The sequence below is a fragment of the Babylonia areolata genome, chromosome 24, assembly GCF_041734735.1.
Source record: "Babylonia areolata isolate BAREFJ2019XMU chromosome 24, ASM4173473v1, whole genome shotgun sequence".
NCBI lineage: Eukaryota > Metazoa > Mollusca > Gastropoda > Neogastropoda > Buccinidae > Babylonia > Babylonia areolata.
In genome coordinates, this window is record NC_134899.1 from 7,708,683 (window position 1) to 7,725,186 (window position 16,504).

Below are 16,504 nucleotides of genomic sequence, written 5' to 3' on the forward strand. Positions count from 1 at the left end.
TGGATGCTACTATTTGCTTTGAAGCAAACAAAGTGTCATTTTTCAGTTTTATAGCATACTCATTGAAAGAAACTGTCTGTGGACAGAACACACTGAAGCATGACAGAATCCCATGATGTCTTTGATAGTGCAGCTAAAATATTGATATATTCAACTCATTCTATCCCACAGCTACATGCCTGCTACAACTCCCCTGGATCAGCACTACATGAGACCACTGCAGAAAAAACAGGGTGGTTCACTAAAACAGTGAAAATCAATGGAGAATTGCTGATTTAATCGGTCGAACAAAGCTTTTTTGTTCATGCTTACGGAATCCATAAACAGTCAGTGTAGAATGCTAACTGTACCAAGGAAGAATAAACGAAATAAGAATAGTGTGTTAGTACAAGAATACACGTACCTTGTCCACAGGGGAAGTAATCATGGCATGAGTTAACTTGTACCTGGAGTAGAATGTAAGATAAAGCATTGTCTCCAGTCTTTTTCCTTTTTTATGACACTGTCTAGGTTGGATGAAAATTTTATTCTTTTGCTTATGTGAAGTTTTGTTGATGTAGTTGTGTGGACCAGCACACAGATATGGTTTGATTCTCAATCATACACACATCTGTGCACTCCAGCAATCACTATGCACCCACTTCTCTCTGACATAGATGGAACAGTTTACATTCTACACTGACTATTTTACTATTGATTCACACACATTGTCAAATTCTTCATGATAGGGATCACTGTTGTGATCCTTAGCATAAACTTTGTCAGTGGTTTCTTCTGTTTCAGATCTACCTGAGTGTTTTCCTTCTGATTCCAATGTTTGTGTGGATCACCTTTCAACCTCCAGAAGTGAAGTCAAGTGCTGAGGAAGGTAAGTGCTACACTTGGTAGCGTGTGGTCATGTGTTTGCTTGTGTGTATCTGACTGTTTGCCTGTCTTTGTGTTTATGTCTGTTTGATGTCAGTGTCAGAGATGATCAGTCATTGTTCTGCAGGACATGGAAATGCATTGTTTTCTTTTGTTTGTTTTTTTCCTTTTATGTTCCTTTAAAAAAAGATTTTTTCTTCTTTTTTTTTCATAGGCCCATCTTCTGTACATTTCCTCTCACTTTATTATTTTGTCGCCACCCGGACTCTCATACATAGGCCGAGTATAGGTTTCTTGTTGGTCATCGGTCATTGAGGCACATAAATTTGGTTTGGCAGCAAGTCAGTCACTTGACTTATACTTTTTGAAAGGCAGTCATGCCAAAAGGGCTTTTAAAGATTTCTCTTTCAAGTCTTATTCTCCTGCAAAATAAACACCACCGCAGTTTCAAATTGAAAAATATCATCATTACTGTTGTTCCTCTGCAGTTTGATGTCAAGCTGATGGGCGCAATAGCCGAGTGGTTAAAGCGTTGGACTTTCAGTCTGAGGTTCCCGGGTTTGAATCTCAGTTATGGTGCCAGGTTGGTAAAAGGTGGAGATTTTTCCGATCTCCCAGGTCAGTAAATGTGCAGACCTGCTTGTGCCTGAACCCCCTTCATGTGTATATGCAAGCAGAAAATAAATCGTGCAAGTTAAAGATCCTGTAATCCATGTCAGTGTTCGGTGGGTTACTGAAACAAGAACAGACCCAGCATGCACACCCCTGAAAAGGGAGTATGGCTTCCTACATGGTGGGGTAAAATCGGTCGTACATGTGAAATCCCACTCGTGTACATGTGAGTGAATGTGGGAATTGCAGCCCACGTACGAAGAAAAAGATGTCAAGCAGACAAGCCTTGTAAAGAAAATCAAAACTTGTACTGAACTGAGAAAGCAAACAAGCTATGTTCATGCAAAGTCATTGTTACAACTTAAATTCATGTTTTAAACTGCAGCGGAATACAAAACCAGTTCAACCATTTTCTTTTCCACCATTCTCCTCGGACGATGGCTTGAAGGACATTTTGACCCAAAAAATCATCGTTCAGTCGTGGAACATGTTGCGGAAGAAGCTGCTTAATGTTGAGAAAGATGAAATGAGTGTTCATGGTGGCTGCAGTTTTTTCTGTTCAGCAAACCAATCATCTGGAGAGTCTAGATATTGCTTCATCATTCATGAGTGACTGATGTGTTGTACTTCGTTAACCCTTTTGCTGCCAGGGAAATAAGATTCAAGGGAAATCTGTTTGCAAGAGTTTTTTCCACAAAAAACAGATATATATTTTCAAAAAATCCTGTACGCTTTGTTATTGGAGAGGCTTTTTAATAACAAATACAGAACACATTTTACTGATTAAGATTAAAAAAATTATATATGTTTATTTTTTAAAATATCTTATTTTAGTGTATTACAAGTGAGTCTTGAAGGCCTTGCCTTTCTTGTTTTATGTCAAATTGTCTGATAAGGTTCATCACTGTCTTCTTCTTCAAGTGAACACTTCAGTTCTTTCTGAGCATTAGCCAAAGAAAGCAATTTTCACTCACCTCATTCCACACTCCAAGACTAAGCAAGAATTTACATTTTCACATTTCAATTGAGTTCAGTTCTTTTCCCAAATCCCTGTGTGCTTTAAAAATATTTAAACACAAAACACAACACAACACACACAATTAGCCAGATGAATGAAGAATTGACTTATTCTCAGTTGTAGTGGCGCCAACCTCTTGGGTGCTGTCTTCTGTCTCCAGAGTCTTCTGGTGCTAACTTTGTGGTACTGTCCTCTTGTGGAATGTTGTGCCACAGTCCTCTGCTGCAGTCTCCACATTGCAGTCTTCTGCTGTAGCCACAGTCTGCTTGTCTTCTTCTAAGTACCGTAAAGTTTGGTCTATAAGCCATGACTTTTTACTCCAGCTTCAACCTCTGTGGCTTATACAAAGATGCGGCTTATTTGAGGATTTTAACGATCCCGGGAGTGTCACGTTCTCGTCTATTCTTAGCTGCCCTTCAACTCACCAAAATAATGATTTGTGTCCATGAATTTTTGGATGAGCTTCAGGATAGTGTGCTGACTGTTCACGTTTTATAAATTAAATCCGCACACATTAAAGCCTTCAGATCAGCATCCAGTTCTACTCTGCTCAAGTGTACACCCTCATCATGCCGAAAACACGACGTTATGCCTATGATGCAGCCTTCAAATTGAAGGCGATTGACCTTGCAGACGACAGTGCAAGCGACCTCCACCTTCATGTTAATGAAGTGAAAGTGAGGCTGAAGTCAGTGACAATATAGCGGAGGAAGCTGTGCTGGTTCTCTTCAACTTGGACACTGAAGATGAAGATTTCAGTGGATTCAGTGAGCAGGATGACGTTGAATAAATGTGACTATCCCTAAATTATGGATCTTATTTTCGTTGTGTTTGTTTATTATTTTTTTGTGGCACTAGCAGTATTTCCGCTTGCTTTTCTTTGTGTTGTTCCCGCTTGTGTTTATTTCATAACCTACAGTATTGACAGCTTTTCTGTAGTATCAGTATGTGTTCAGGTACCGGAAATAAGTGCGGCTTATAAGCCAGTGCGGCTTATGTATGTATAAAGTTAAGTTTTTTCCCTAAATTTAGTGGGTGCGGCTTATATACCAGTGCGCTCAGTAGACCGAACTTTACGTTACTTGATTCTCTGCTTCTTCTCTTCTTTTTTTCTTCTTCAGCTCATTTCAAGTGTTTTCATAAAATGTCTTCATAAAGTCTTGATAAAGTTTTCAGCTCCTCAGTACAGCTGTCCGCCTTTGTTGCTGGCTTCTTTTTTATTGCCAGAGCAAACACTCCATTCTTTCTGCCTAACTGTTACACGTCTCCATCAGGCCAGTAAATTTAGTACGCTCAGCCTGTAGTGCTGATGGTTTAAAGTGGTGTTTATCTCTTTATGTGGTCTTATGCACTTCTTCTAGTGACAATAATTGCTGTGCCACAGAACCAGACTGGGTTTCTAAAGAGTGCTTCCTGAAGGACATGATGGTTACTGTACCGTTTTTTGACAGGGACTTCAAAGTGACTGCATGAACCTTTTGAAGTTATTGGTATTTTGTCTTACTCTAAATGGCAGGATAAAAACAGTCATGCATGTTAAAGCCTGTTCATAGATACAAGTGAATGTGGGACTCAAATGTATTTTCAATTACTTGCATTCTAAACATTTATTTTTTGTTCTGAGCAAAACTTTTACATGTTAGATATCCTGTGGCAGATGACGATGAAGGCCAAGAAGATGCACAGGAGATGTCAATGCTGCTCCACATGACATCCATTGAGGACAAAATGGTAAGAGGATTGCATCAACCTTTATATGTTTTTGATGCACATCATTCATCTTTACCTCATGCTTGATGAGCATTTCTGCACCCTAGTTTGTTGTTGGAATATCGTATAAGATTACAAACTAAGTTTTAGAATTGTTCTACAAAACACCATTTGATCACTATCTTTATCTCCATTATGTCTAAGACAGGTTTGTTCCCAGTCTTTTTATTTAAAAAAAAAAAAAAAAAAAAAAAAATTAACTTTTTGACATGACTAAAATATTGCATGGTTTTTGTTCCGCTGATGGACTGACATTTCTGATCATACATCTCAGACACGCATGGTGATCACCCCTTTCATAAAGTTCAACGCTTTTTATTTCCTGCATGGATTCTGGGTCTGTAACTTATCAAATCAGTTGAAAGCCAGAGTCAGCAAATGGCTACTTCATTTCATTTTCACCCTGTGTGTGAAAGTATGTGTGTACATACGCATGCACATACGAGCTTGTATGCGCATGAGAAAGGCCGAGTGGTTGTAATTGTGTGTGGGTTTGAATTCCAGTCTGTTTTTCAGTCTGTCTCCTGTATTTACTTACCTATGTTTTCATTCTGCCTTTTTTGGTTGTTTTTTTGAATAATTTATTCATTCTTTTGTTATTAAAGGCAGGGTCAAAGAGGCGTTCATTGAAAGTATAAAACAGGTTTCATTTTCATCACTTGATTATGTTTTGTTGTTGCATTTTTAAGCCTTGAAATAATGCTGTTGCACCAAACATGATGAATAGAAAAGTGAACAGTCATTTGATTATAGAAACTGATATAGGTAGGAGGCAGTACTTTTGCGGCAATATCGTATAATTGGCATTATGTGATTTAACCCTTTCACTGCCTGGGAAATAAGATTTAAGTGAAAAATATTAGCCAGAGATTTTTCATAAAAAAAACACATATATATCTTAAAAAAATTATATGCACTTTATTACTGGAGAGAGACCCATAAAAGTTTATATTTTCTGAAAGGTAAATGAATAAAGAATATGAAACACACAATGTTTTGCATTTTTGTATTTTTTCCAAAGGCATGCAATGTTTTTGAAATGAGTCCATTAGTCTGGTCATTTGCACAATAACATATTTTCTGGACAAATGGATAATAGATGTATACACAAATTATACAAGAACACCTATGATAAAAGACAACAACAGAGACTAATACATGATTCATTGTAACTATTCTAAGTGATAACAACAAAGATGTGATTTCCAATCCTTAACCCTTTGAGCCCTGACCACCGCTTTACCGGTGGTAGAGAAAAATGACATAATGCCTAGCCACCGGTTGAGTGGTGAATAAACACTTGTGTCATGTTTTGCTATTGGTTGACTTATATTGAAGAGCCATTCAGAAAAACCTTAATATTCTGACGTCAGCAAATGTAGTACCAACATGGCCGCGCCTTTTCACTGTATTTTGTGCATGTGCTTTGGATAAAAAAAATCGATTTCAGTATAAGTCAACCAATAGCAAAACACGACACAAGTGTTTACGCACCGCTCAACGGGTGGCTAGGCATTATGTCATTTTTCTCTACCACCGGTAAAGCGGTGGTCAGGGCACTCTTTTTATATCTGCCGTGACACATTAAATACCAATTATTTGCAAATTTTGGCTCAGGAGCTCAGGCAGAAGGGTTCAAATTGCTGAGGAACTCAGGGCTCAAAGGGTTAAAGTCAAATCAAATTTCTTGATAAAATCAAGCCCATCTGTTATGTCAGATCCAATAACTGTTTCATTTCATACACATTTGTATCTGTTCATGCTGATAATCTGGAGTACTTTTTTCTGCATGCCTGGATTTGCTGTTCGAGTGTCTGCTGTGCATACAAATTGGTTTCCTCAACAAATTTCTGGAACAGGATGGCAGAATGGTTAAGACGCTCATCTGCCAATACAGAGTCTGTGAGGGTCTGGGTTCGAATCCCACTCTCGCCCTTTCTCCCAGGTTTGACCAGTAAATCTAGTCATGTGGATGAGACGATCAACCAAGGTCCTGTGTGGAGCACATTGGCATACAGAAAAAGAACCCATGGCAACGAGAATATTGTCCTATGGCAAAAATCTGTAGAAGAAATCCTCTTTGATAGGTACACAAATATATGTGCATGCACTCAAGGCCTGAATGGGTGTATTTGATTATGCTGCTGGTCAAGCATCTGCCTTGCAGGTGATGTGTAGCATATATGGATTTGCATGAACACTGTGATGCCTTCTTGAGTAACTGAAACTGAAGAAAGCAAATTTGACCTCGATCACACAGCTTGAGCCAGGTGTTGCCATACTGCTGAGCATCACACACACACACACAATTAACAAAAAACAAAAAAAAAGCCTGCAATTTTAGGATGAAATTTCATGAATGTCTCCAGTTACCATACCACAATAATTTAAAGCTGCTCCAGAATGACTCACGAAAGAGTAGTTGGTGCATTCAAGGAAACTGTTCACTTTTCATCAGTTCCCTTGATATATTTATGTTTTTGAAATTGTTTTGTTGTTGTTTTTTATGCCCTTTTTTGTTTTTGTTTGTTTGTTCTGGTTTCTTTTAAGTACTCCGATAAAACATCTTCATTATGTAATTTTTTGTTTCGTGATCTTGTGTCTGATTCTGACTGAAGTTGCAACTGTATGTTGCACAGTAAACTAGTTTATTCTGTTCATTGAATTATAGGTGTGCACACACACGTGTGTGTGTGTGTGTGTGTGTGTGTGTGTGTGTGTGTGTGTGTGTACATGTGTGCAAAGATGTGTCTTGTTTTGTAACAAATATAGATTATTTTACTGGTGGATGGAATTTACTATACCACAAGAAATATTTGGTTTGTTTCAGTTGAAGTAAATGATAATATAAACCTTGTAGAAAACAAGCTTTGTCTTGCCAAATGTCATCTGTTTAGAACAAAGCAGAATGTGTTTATCTCTCACTGATATTGTGTGGTATCTGGAACAAAGTGCTGTATGCCTTTGTCACCTATACATTCTAAGTGCATTTTCAAAATGTCCTTAAAAGTTATTCTAAAATTATTGTATAGTATTCATTTTGTTTAAAGAGCTTGTGACATAACAAGAATGGAAAAGAATTAACATCATTCCATGAAACTGAAAATTTGTAACACACAAATCATTGTATGTAAAATGAAAAAATGTTCTGAAATCTCTTGTACAAAGGTTGACATCTTCAACCAACAGTAATGCTCTTGGATCACTTTGTGTGTTGTTCAGATCTGATATTACTTTCATACAGACCAAAAAAATTTAAGATCTTATGCAGAAATCAAAGAGATATATTTTACCATCCAGTGAATTTGTGTTTATCAACTTTATGTGTGTATGAGAAAGAGAGTGAGAGAGAGAGAGAGAGAGAGAGAGAGAGAGAGAGAGAGAGAGAGAGATGTATGAACAAAACCTTATTTCTCTAACTTTAGAAGTGCATGAACAGAACAATTTCAGGAACTGATTTTCATCACAGTCATCATCATCACCACTACCATCATCATCTTTTATTTTTGTTGTCATTGCTAATATCATTAGCAGGCAGAATTGAGTTGATGTGAGAAGCTTAAGGCTGAAGATTTGTTTTACAGATGCTATACAAAATAGCTAGTAGGATCAATTTGAGGTGATGATTTCCACAATAGTAACTTATTTCACCCAAGTGTTAAACAAAGAAGCATTTGTGCCTTGAATGAAAAGAAGACAGTAAGATTGTGAAGAAAACAGTGTTAACAAAACACATGGATGATTGAATAAAGTTATAAGGATACATCATCTAGATTTTAAAATGTGAAAGCAATCATTTTTTTCCTCTCAATTTTTGTATTTGTCTTTTCTGTGCACCTTGAAGAACTTAACAGGAAAAAAGGTAGGTGGGGGCACCTTGAGATTTCCTTTTTAAAAAAAAACTATTCTTTAAATATTTTTTTCATAGACATGTACAGCTTATGTTAAACATGGCAGCCTCTCTTTTCTCTGGCTTGCGGACATTGCTAAGTCCATAATCTCCTCTCCCTCTTGGTTGTAGACACTGCGATGGTAATAGTTTTTCTTTTCTCTTGGTTGTAGATATTGTGAGGGTACTGTAGAATGCATAGTTTGGTCGGCAGATCAGTGTATTTCTGCACACAGGTTTAAAACAAATGTTTTTTCTGCATGTCTGTGTAATCATCACAAAATTATATTTCTGCATATATCTGTAGACTGATAGATAGACGTGGTAAGTCAGTTGGCTTTGGTGGATGGATGGATGGAACACACACACACACACACACACACACACACCACCACCACCACCACCACCACCACCACACCACAACACTACACAACTAACATACACACTCTCTCTCTCTGGTCTCAATAAACTGGCACTTTTATTTGATTTACATTCATGCATTTGGACAGATACGAAAAGAGAGATCACACACACCTGCACACATGCACACACAGAGACTGAGAGGGTCAAAGAGAAAAACACATTCCAATCTTCACACACCAAAGTCACATGCAATCCACAATCCCATGGAAGTATGTGCACACACACTCTCACTTGCTCACTCACTCTCTCTTACCATCCTCTAACTCCTTTTCCGTAAACCATCTAACCCCACCACCCATCCCTGACTTTACTGCCTCCAGAACCCATGTACTTGAACATTTGGAAGCTTCTGGATGCAGCTGCCTCATAACCCTCCCTTATGCTCAGATATTTCTTGTTTTTTTCAGGCATTGAGTCTTTTTATGTGTATACTGTTGCATAGCTAGTCTGTGACCAGAATTGTTACAGGTGCATGCAAATGTCACCCAATTGTGCTCACAAGCACAGGATGCAGTGAACAAAATTACACTGATTGTAAAATTACTTGATGGGGTGAGGGGAAGGGAGATTACCTGGGTATACCTGGGTATATAGATAGTCGGATGGTAACAGCACTGATTACACTCCCTTGGATACTTTTCCACATCAGCCAGCTCACTCACACACTCTTTCAAAAGTACAAGCCCACTCTAAAATTTGATTAGCCATTACACATGTTAACTAATCACCGAGTTTGCTTACTATCACAAGAATATTGTGGGTGGCAAGTTTCACTTTATTAGCACAGAATTTTCAATTCATCTTTGTGCTTAATATGCTACAAATAACCACCAGTGTCTTGAAACCAAGTGCCACTCCATGATCCGACGACAGTGTCTGATGTGATTGTTGACAATTTTAAAGAGAAAAAAACCCAAACTACTCTAAACATCACATTCGAACATAATTGGTGTGAAAGTGAGAGAGAAGAAAAGAGGTGGGTGAGACTGAGACAGATATTTTATTTATTCAAGGCCTTGGCCCGATATGAAGAGGGGCAACAACAGAGTTGATAAACAATACATAAATCAGATAAGCATCCAAGGTCCTCACAAAATTTAAGATACAAGAGACCATCACAGCTTTAATGCTTTGGACAGATAAAGTGCCAAACTATGAACAATATTTTCATTGTCAGAAACCATCAGTAGACTTTATCGGAACAAACACGGATCTGTGAAATACTTCTTATGTACTGTATAATACTTCTTAGGTAAGAATTTCACACAGAGATGATGCAAAACAGGACACATCAAAACAAAATGAACTTCATCTTCAATAGAGACTTTACACAATGGACATAACAAAGCAGATTTATGTATATTGTTATAGCGAAACTTATGAACATTAATTTTGGTAATACCAAATCTAAATCTGATGAAGATAAATGGTAAATAACGATCTAAATTCAAAGACTGATATTTCTTCACTAAATGAGTCGAACTATACACTCTGTATGTATCAAATCTGTCACTGTACTTAGGTGATTTTCCCAATCTTGCCATCTGCAGTCAATCAGTCTTTGGCGGATATTCGCTCAAATTATTTTTTGTCACCCACTCCTTGATAAATCCAAGCATACCCAAAACCAAGTTCAGATAAACATAATCGCATGTTAGAAACCCAGTTATTTTTTCCCTTCAAGTTCAAATCATACAACGTGTCATAAGTTATTTGTGATAATGTGTCATTATTCATTTTTAGTAACTTTAACCAATGACTGACAATCTAACTGCAGAGTTAATATGAATAGGATACTTGCCTACTTACTTGCCCATCCATCCACCCCCTGCCCATCTATCAGCCCATGTACAGATATGCAGACGTAACTCGTGCACACAGACAAGCAGACATGTGCACACACACACACGCGCACACACACACTCACGCACACACACACACACACACACACAAATGAATGTACTCTTATGTCAGCACCCCATTTCATAGGATAATGATTGGTGTTGAGCTTGTGGACTGGGAATGGCTGTGGTAGCTTTGATATGGATTGCTCTGAGACAGACTTTCTGCAAGAAATCAGTATATTGTGTATGCCTGTGTATGTCTGTCAGTAATATTAACTTGTGGTAATGCATCATAAGAAGTTTATATGTATGCAATATGTGTATGGGATATGGATGCATTTTCCTAGTTTCTCATTGCTGTTTTGAGTCTCTCAACTTTACTTCTGCTTTCCTCTCTCTTATGTCTTTCTTCTTGATTTTTTTCATTATTGATTCTTTTAATTAAATGTGTGTGTGTGTGTGTGTGTGTGTGCGCACGCGCGTGCGTGCGTTTATGTGTGTGTGTGTGTTTGCGTGTGTGTGCTTTTGGAAGTGTTAATGCATAGCATATTTGATTGTGTTTGTGTTTGTGAATAAGCTTACCTTCTGGAAGTACAAAGTACAATGATAGAATATTTCAAGAAGTATGACTGTGCAGATGCTTATTAAGAATTGTTTATGTCATTATGTATATGCACTAAACAAACAAAATCTGAGGATTTTTAAAATGAATCTTACAGAAGGTTGAATAGAATTTTGGGAACCTTTTGACTGATGATCCTAAGACTGATAGCAATAAAAGAGATTTGTTGATTCTTTCCAGATTTATACACATAGAAGGTTGAATAGAATTTTGGGAACCTTTTGACTGATGACCTTAAGACTGATAGCAATAGAAGAGATTTGTTGATTCTTTCCAGATTTATACACATTCTTTTTTTTTGTGCCTGCAGTTACTCTTGTGTTTTCCCAATCCTGTGATGTCATTTTGAAAAGCTGAAGATGAGAATGGTTTTTTTGATTCATTTGGCATAGTCTGCATTAACTATGTCTAAGTCTGTCTTTTCCTCATCAGCACTGTGTGTGCAATAGTGTTCATTACAGTTTCTTATAATGGCACAGCAGTAATATACAATTGTGAACATGATTGTTCCAGTTTCTCATTTCTTAATCTGTATCACGGAAAATGATTTATCTATATGTTTATCTGGATCTCAGATTTAGTACATGACCATGGGATTGAGTGTGCTCTGATGCCATATTCATTGAACATAAACCAGTTTGGTGTTTAGTACCTCCATATTTTGTAATCAGACATGAGCCAATTACAGAATTGTCATCAACTGCAGGCACTGTTTCAGATTTTGCCCCAGTCTGATGTTGTTGAGCCACTAACTTCTGTCTACACCACCTGCTCAATCCTGAAGTCCTCTGAATGTGACTAAGACTTAGTTATAGCAGCATCATTGGCAAACACTGAGGTGTGACTCAGTTCTCAGACATTGTGAAACTACCTGCATTATTGCATACCTGTACACCCAGAGACCTTAAATCACCGTGGCCATAATACATCTGCACTGATAACAGGATGGAATGGATTGGTGTTTGTGTTACTAGTGGTGGACATATCCACTGTGTGCGATCCTACAGTAGCTGCAGTTGACCAATGCCCATCAGCAGGAGTGACAGAGGTGCCACAAGAAGACTCGTGTTTTGTATGGGGAATCATTGCACTGCTTGCTAGGTCACCAGTTGCAGTCCTTTGCCATTGTGTTTTAACTCTTTGTTAAATCAGTGACTTACATGCACTGCCCTGGTGGATCTGAGGACGTGACTACCTGATTTTTTCCCTTGAATTTCTTGGAAATTTGAATGTAATTTCATTTTCATTCTGAATTTTACACCTCTAATTGAATGGGTGTTACAATTTAACTACCTGGTGATGTGAATGCTTTTTATCTTTCAAAATCCCCGATTGCCTTTTGCAACAGATTTTCAAAAGCACAATGAACTGTACTACACACAGAGATACACCCACACACCCACACACATATATGCGCTCACTCATGTTTAGTGACTTTTAATATTCAAAACAGAAAAAAATACAAAATAGGCAAAGAAGGGAAAGTGGCTTTAAATGATAGGTCTCTTTTTCTTTCTTTTTTTCATTTACTCTTACATGTTGTTTTGGGTATTTGTGTTTTTTCAAGTTTACTTGTGTATGTAATACTGTCCTGCAATGATTTTGGTGTGAACATTAAAAAAAACAGAAGAATTTAGTGACTTTCAGTTTTGGCGAAAGGAAGTTAAGATATGCTCATATTTGTAGATTCACTTGTGAACAAATGTACTTAGCACTCACTCTGAGAGTCCTGTCATTTTCACTTATGCATGCACACACACACTACCTGTTTATATGTGTCATTTCTATCGACATTTATGTTTTCAGGATAATGCTGTCAACCGCGTAAGTGGAATTAACCTGCTGACTTTCTTCAGGTGTTCAGCAGTTTGGTTACATAACTGATTAACAGCTGTAGATAGTGGTGACTTGTTTACATAACATGCTTTTTTAAGCAAAAAAATAAAAATAAAAAACCTTACAGGATTAACATTTTGTCTCAGCCTACAAGACAAGCAGTGTTACTTCATTCACTCTATATTAATCTTTGAAATTATTATAATGACCCATTGTGGAAAATAATTATATCAGTTCAGGGTATTTGTAGTCTCATGGGGGGGGGGGGGGGGAGGATTTAGTTTATTCATGTTTTGCATCTAAACTCATATTATCAGGCTGACTAGTTTTTCTTCCCTTTTTTGGAACCAGATTTATTGAGGTTTTCTGTGCTTGGTTTCACCACTTTGGGGTTTTTCTTACTTTCTTTTTTTCCTCAGAAATGGTTAATGTATCTTTTTTTTTCTTTTTTCCTTTTCTTCACTTCTCAATGCTGACATAGCAATTTTTTTGTTACTTTAAAATGGATTCAGTATATATGAACAAGATTTTGTTTTTCTGGTAACATTGTTGACAACCATTTCTGGACATATTCTGTTATTTACCAGTGATGACTGTATTATTAGCTAACCACTTTTCCTTTCTCTCAACTTTATGTTTGTTTTTGATTTTGTGATGGGGTGAATGTAACTTTATTGGATTTGTGTGTATTTGAAAAAGTAAATTGTATTGGTGTACTTGTTACAACTGCCTTGAGCAGTCACTGTATGGTTTTGTTGACGCTGTGTTATGTTTTTGTGTACTGATGCTTGTGCATGTTTGTCGATGAAGGCATAGATATGCATTGGCAGTATGTATTCCCATTATTGTATAATATTGTAAAATAATTCTCTTACTTCTCTTTGATGTATTTTAGATGCTAATTTATATGATAGGCTTAAAAAATGATTTTCTGCTAGGTTGTGTATTTGTTTTTGAGAGGTATTCTGACAATCAGATATGAATATATTTTTTTATGTATGGATCAGTTTTATTGTTATTACTGGTTTATTATTGGACATTGTTAGATTTTTGTTTGTTCTATCTGGTCTCAGCAGGTCTTCCGATACCAGTAATACTCTATATGATTCATCAATTTTGGATAATGGTAATCATTAGTTGTCAGCTGCTTTGTTAATGATGCTATTCAGGACAAAGTATAATTGGTGTTAATTGGTGTTTTATTCCAACTGATATGATTATGTTGTCATTGACAAGCAGTTGTCGGTGCTGCTTTTCAGACCTGAGGTGGATTTTTGTTGTTATTGTTTTTTCTTCAATAAGATGATCAGGTCTTCATTGCTACAAACATTGAAAGTTGTCATTGTGTTTTCGTTTTCAGCACAAATCCAGGAAAAGTCGGGTGCGGGTGACATTCAAGAATATGCTGGATTCAAATATGGAGTGGAAAATACCAGTGTGGAAGCGGATCTATTACCTGTGGTCAGCACCTGTCACCAAGTTCTGGCTGAGCCAGGTGCAGAAAACACTACTTCTGTGCACGTGTCTAGGAAAGTTTACACTGAACGTGGTTGAAATCTGATTTTTCTGCTTGGCCTTTGTTGGTATTTATATGTGCATTTTCAGGTTCTTAAATAAAAGACTGTCTTGATTTTGCAATCACACATTGCAGTCACATTTTTGGACAAATAAAGGAAAGAAAAAATGGAGATAACTGAGGTGATTATTGAAAATAGAACCTCGGAAAGAGAAATCTATGCTTGATATTCATTCTGGTTTGGATGCATGACCTCATTGTTTGATGAATACAGAGATAGTCAATGCAGGATACTTATTCTGATTGGGTGATATGGAGTTGTTAATTGCAGTTTCAAAAGGAAATTCTCTGCATGACACTCATTTAGAGCAGACTTAATGGATACTTTAATTACATAAGAAAATTATGCACTGAAAACTTTTCCAGTCGAGCTGTTTGGTTTGATTGTGTGTGGTTTAGACAGGAAATTCTGTGTGAAACACCCCGCTAATCAGACTGTGTGGTTTCATTGTGTGTGGTTTAGACAGGAAATTCTATGTGAAACACCCCACTAATCAGACTGGTTTCACTGTGTGGTTTAGACAGGAAATTATGTGTGAAACACCCCACTAATCAGACTGTGGTTTCACTGTGTGGTTTAGACAGGAAATTCTATGTGAAACACCCCACTAATCAGACTGTGGTTTCACTGTGTGGTTTAGACAGGAAATTCCATGTGAAACACCCCACTAATCAGACTGGTTTCACTGTGTGGTTTAGACAGGAAATTCTGTGTGAAACACCCCACTAATCAGACTGTATGGTTTCATTGTGTGTGGTTTAGACAGGAAATTCTATGTGAAACACCCCACTAATCAGACTGCATGGTTTCATTGTGTGTGGTTTAGACAGGAAATTCTATGTGAAACACCCCACTAATCAGACTGTATGGTTTCATTGTGTGTGGTTTAGACAGGAAATTCTGTGTGAAACACCCCACTAATCAGTCTGTATGGTTTCATTGTGTGTGGTTTAGACAGGAAATTCTATGTGAAACACCCCACTAATCAGACTGTATGGTTTCATTGTGTGTGGTTTAGACAGGAAAACCTGTGTGAAACACCCCACTAATCAGACTGTTGTTTCACTGTGTGGTTTAGACAGGAAATTCTGTGTGAAACACCCCACTAATCAGACTGTGTTTCACTGTGTGTGGTTTAGACAGGAAATTCTGTGTGAAACACCCCACTAATCAGACTGTGTTTCACTGTGTGTGGTTTAGACAGGAAATTCTGTGTGAAACACCCCACTAATCAGTCTGTATGGTTTCATTGTGTGTGGTTTAGACAGGAAATTCTGTGTGAAACACCCCACTAATCAGACTGTGTTTCACTGTGTGTGGTTTAGACAGGAAATTCTGTGTGAAACACCCCACTAATCAGACTGTATGGTTTCATTGTGTGTGGTTTAGACAGGAAAACCTGTGTGAAACACCCCACTAATCAGACTGTTGTTTCACTGTGTGGTTTAGACAGGAAATTCTGTGTGAAACACCCCACTAATCAGACTGTGTTTCACTGTGTGTGGTTTAGACAGGAAATTCTGTGTGAAACACCCCACTAATCAGACTGTGGTTTCACTGTGTGGTTTAGACAAGAAATTCTGTGTGAAACACCCCACTAATCAGACTGTGTTTCACTGTGTGTGGTTTAGACAGGAAATTCTGTGTGAAACACCCCACTAATCAGACTGTGTTTCACTGTGTGTGGTTTAGACAGGAAATTCTGTGTGAAACACCCCACTAATCAGTCTGTATGGTTTCATTGTGTGCAGTTGCTGTACTGTCTTTTTCTGACGCTGATGAGTGTGGGCCTGTTGATGCCTGGGTGTGGGCACTTCATGTTGAACATTGCTATTGTGATCTGGACTACCACTTTGTGGGTGGAACTGATTCGTCGCACCATCATCAAAAAAAAGGTGAGTGTGATACAAAGCAAAAACAGAAGTTGTTTGATACAAACAAATACAGCAAGAGGTGAAGCCTTCGTGGCTCAGATATAATTTCTTCTGATTTAAAACAATAAGAATGAAACCAAAAAACAGAAGTCATGGGGGAAGCAAGAGGGATGGT

General features: G+C 37.6%; 1 protein-coding gene across 1 annotated transcript in view; it reads left to right on the forward strand.

The window, feature by feature from the left end:
- Positions 1-16,504, forward strand: part of LOC143299022 (transient receptor potential cation channel subfamily M member-like 2) — a 90,253-nt gene that overhangs the window by 36,049 nt on the left and 37,700 nt on the right. Inside the window, exons 15-18 of the mRNA XM_076612099.1 lie at positions 784-868; positions 4,152-4,225; positions 14,239-14,373; positions 16,207-16,350. Of these exons, the coding sequence (XP_076468214.1) occupies positions 784-868; positions 4,152-4,225; positions 14,239-14,373; positions 16,207-16,350 (438 nt within the window). The remainder of the gene's footprint in view (positions 1-783; positions 869-4,151; positions 4,226-14,238; positions 14,374-16,206; positions 16,351-16,504) is intronic.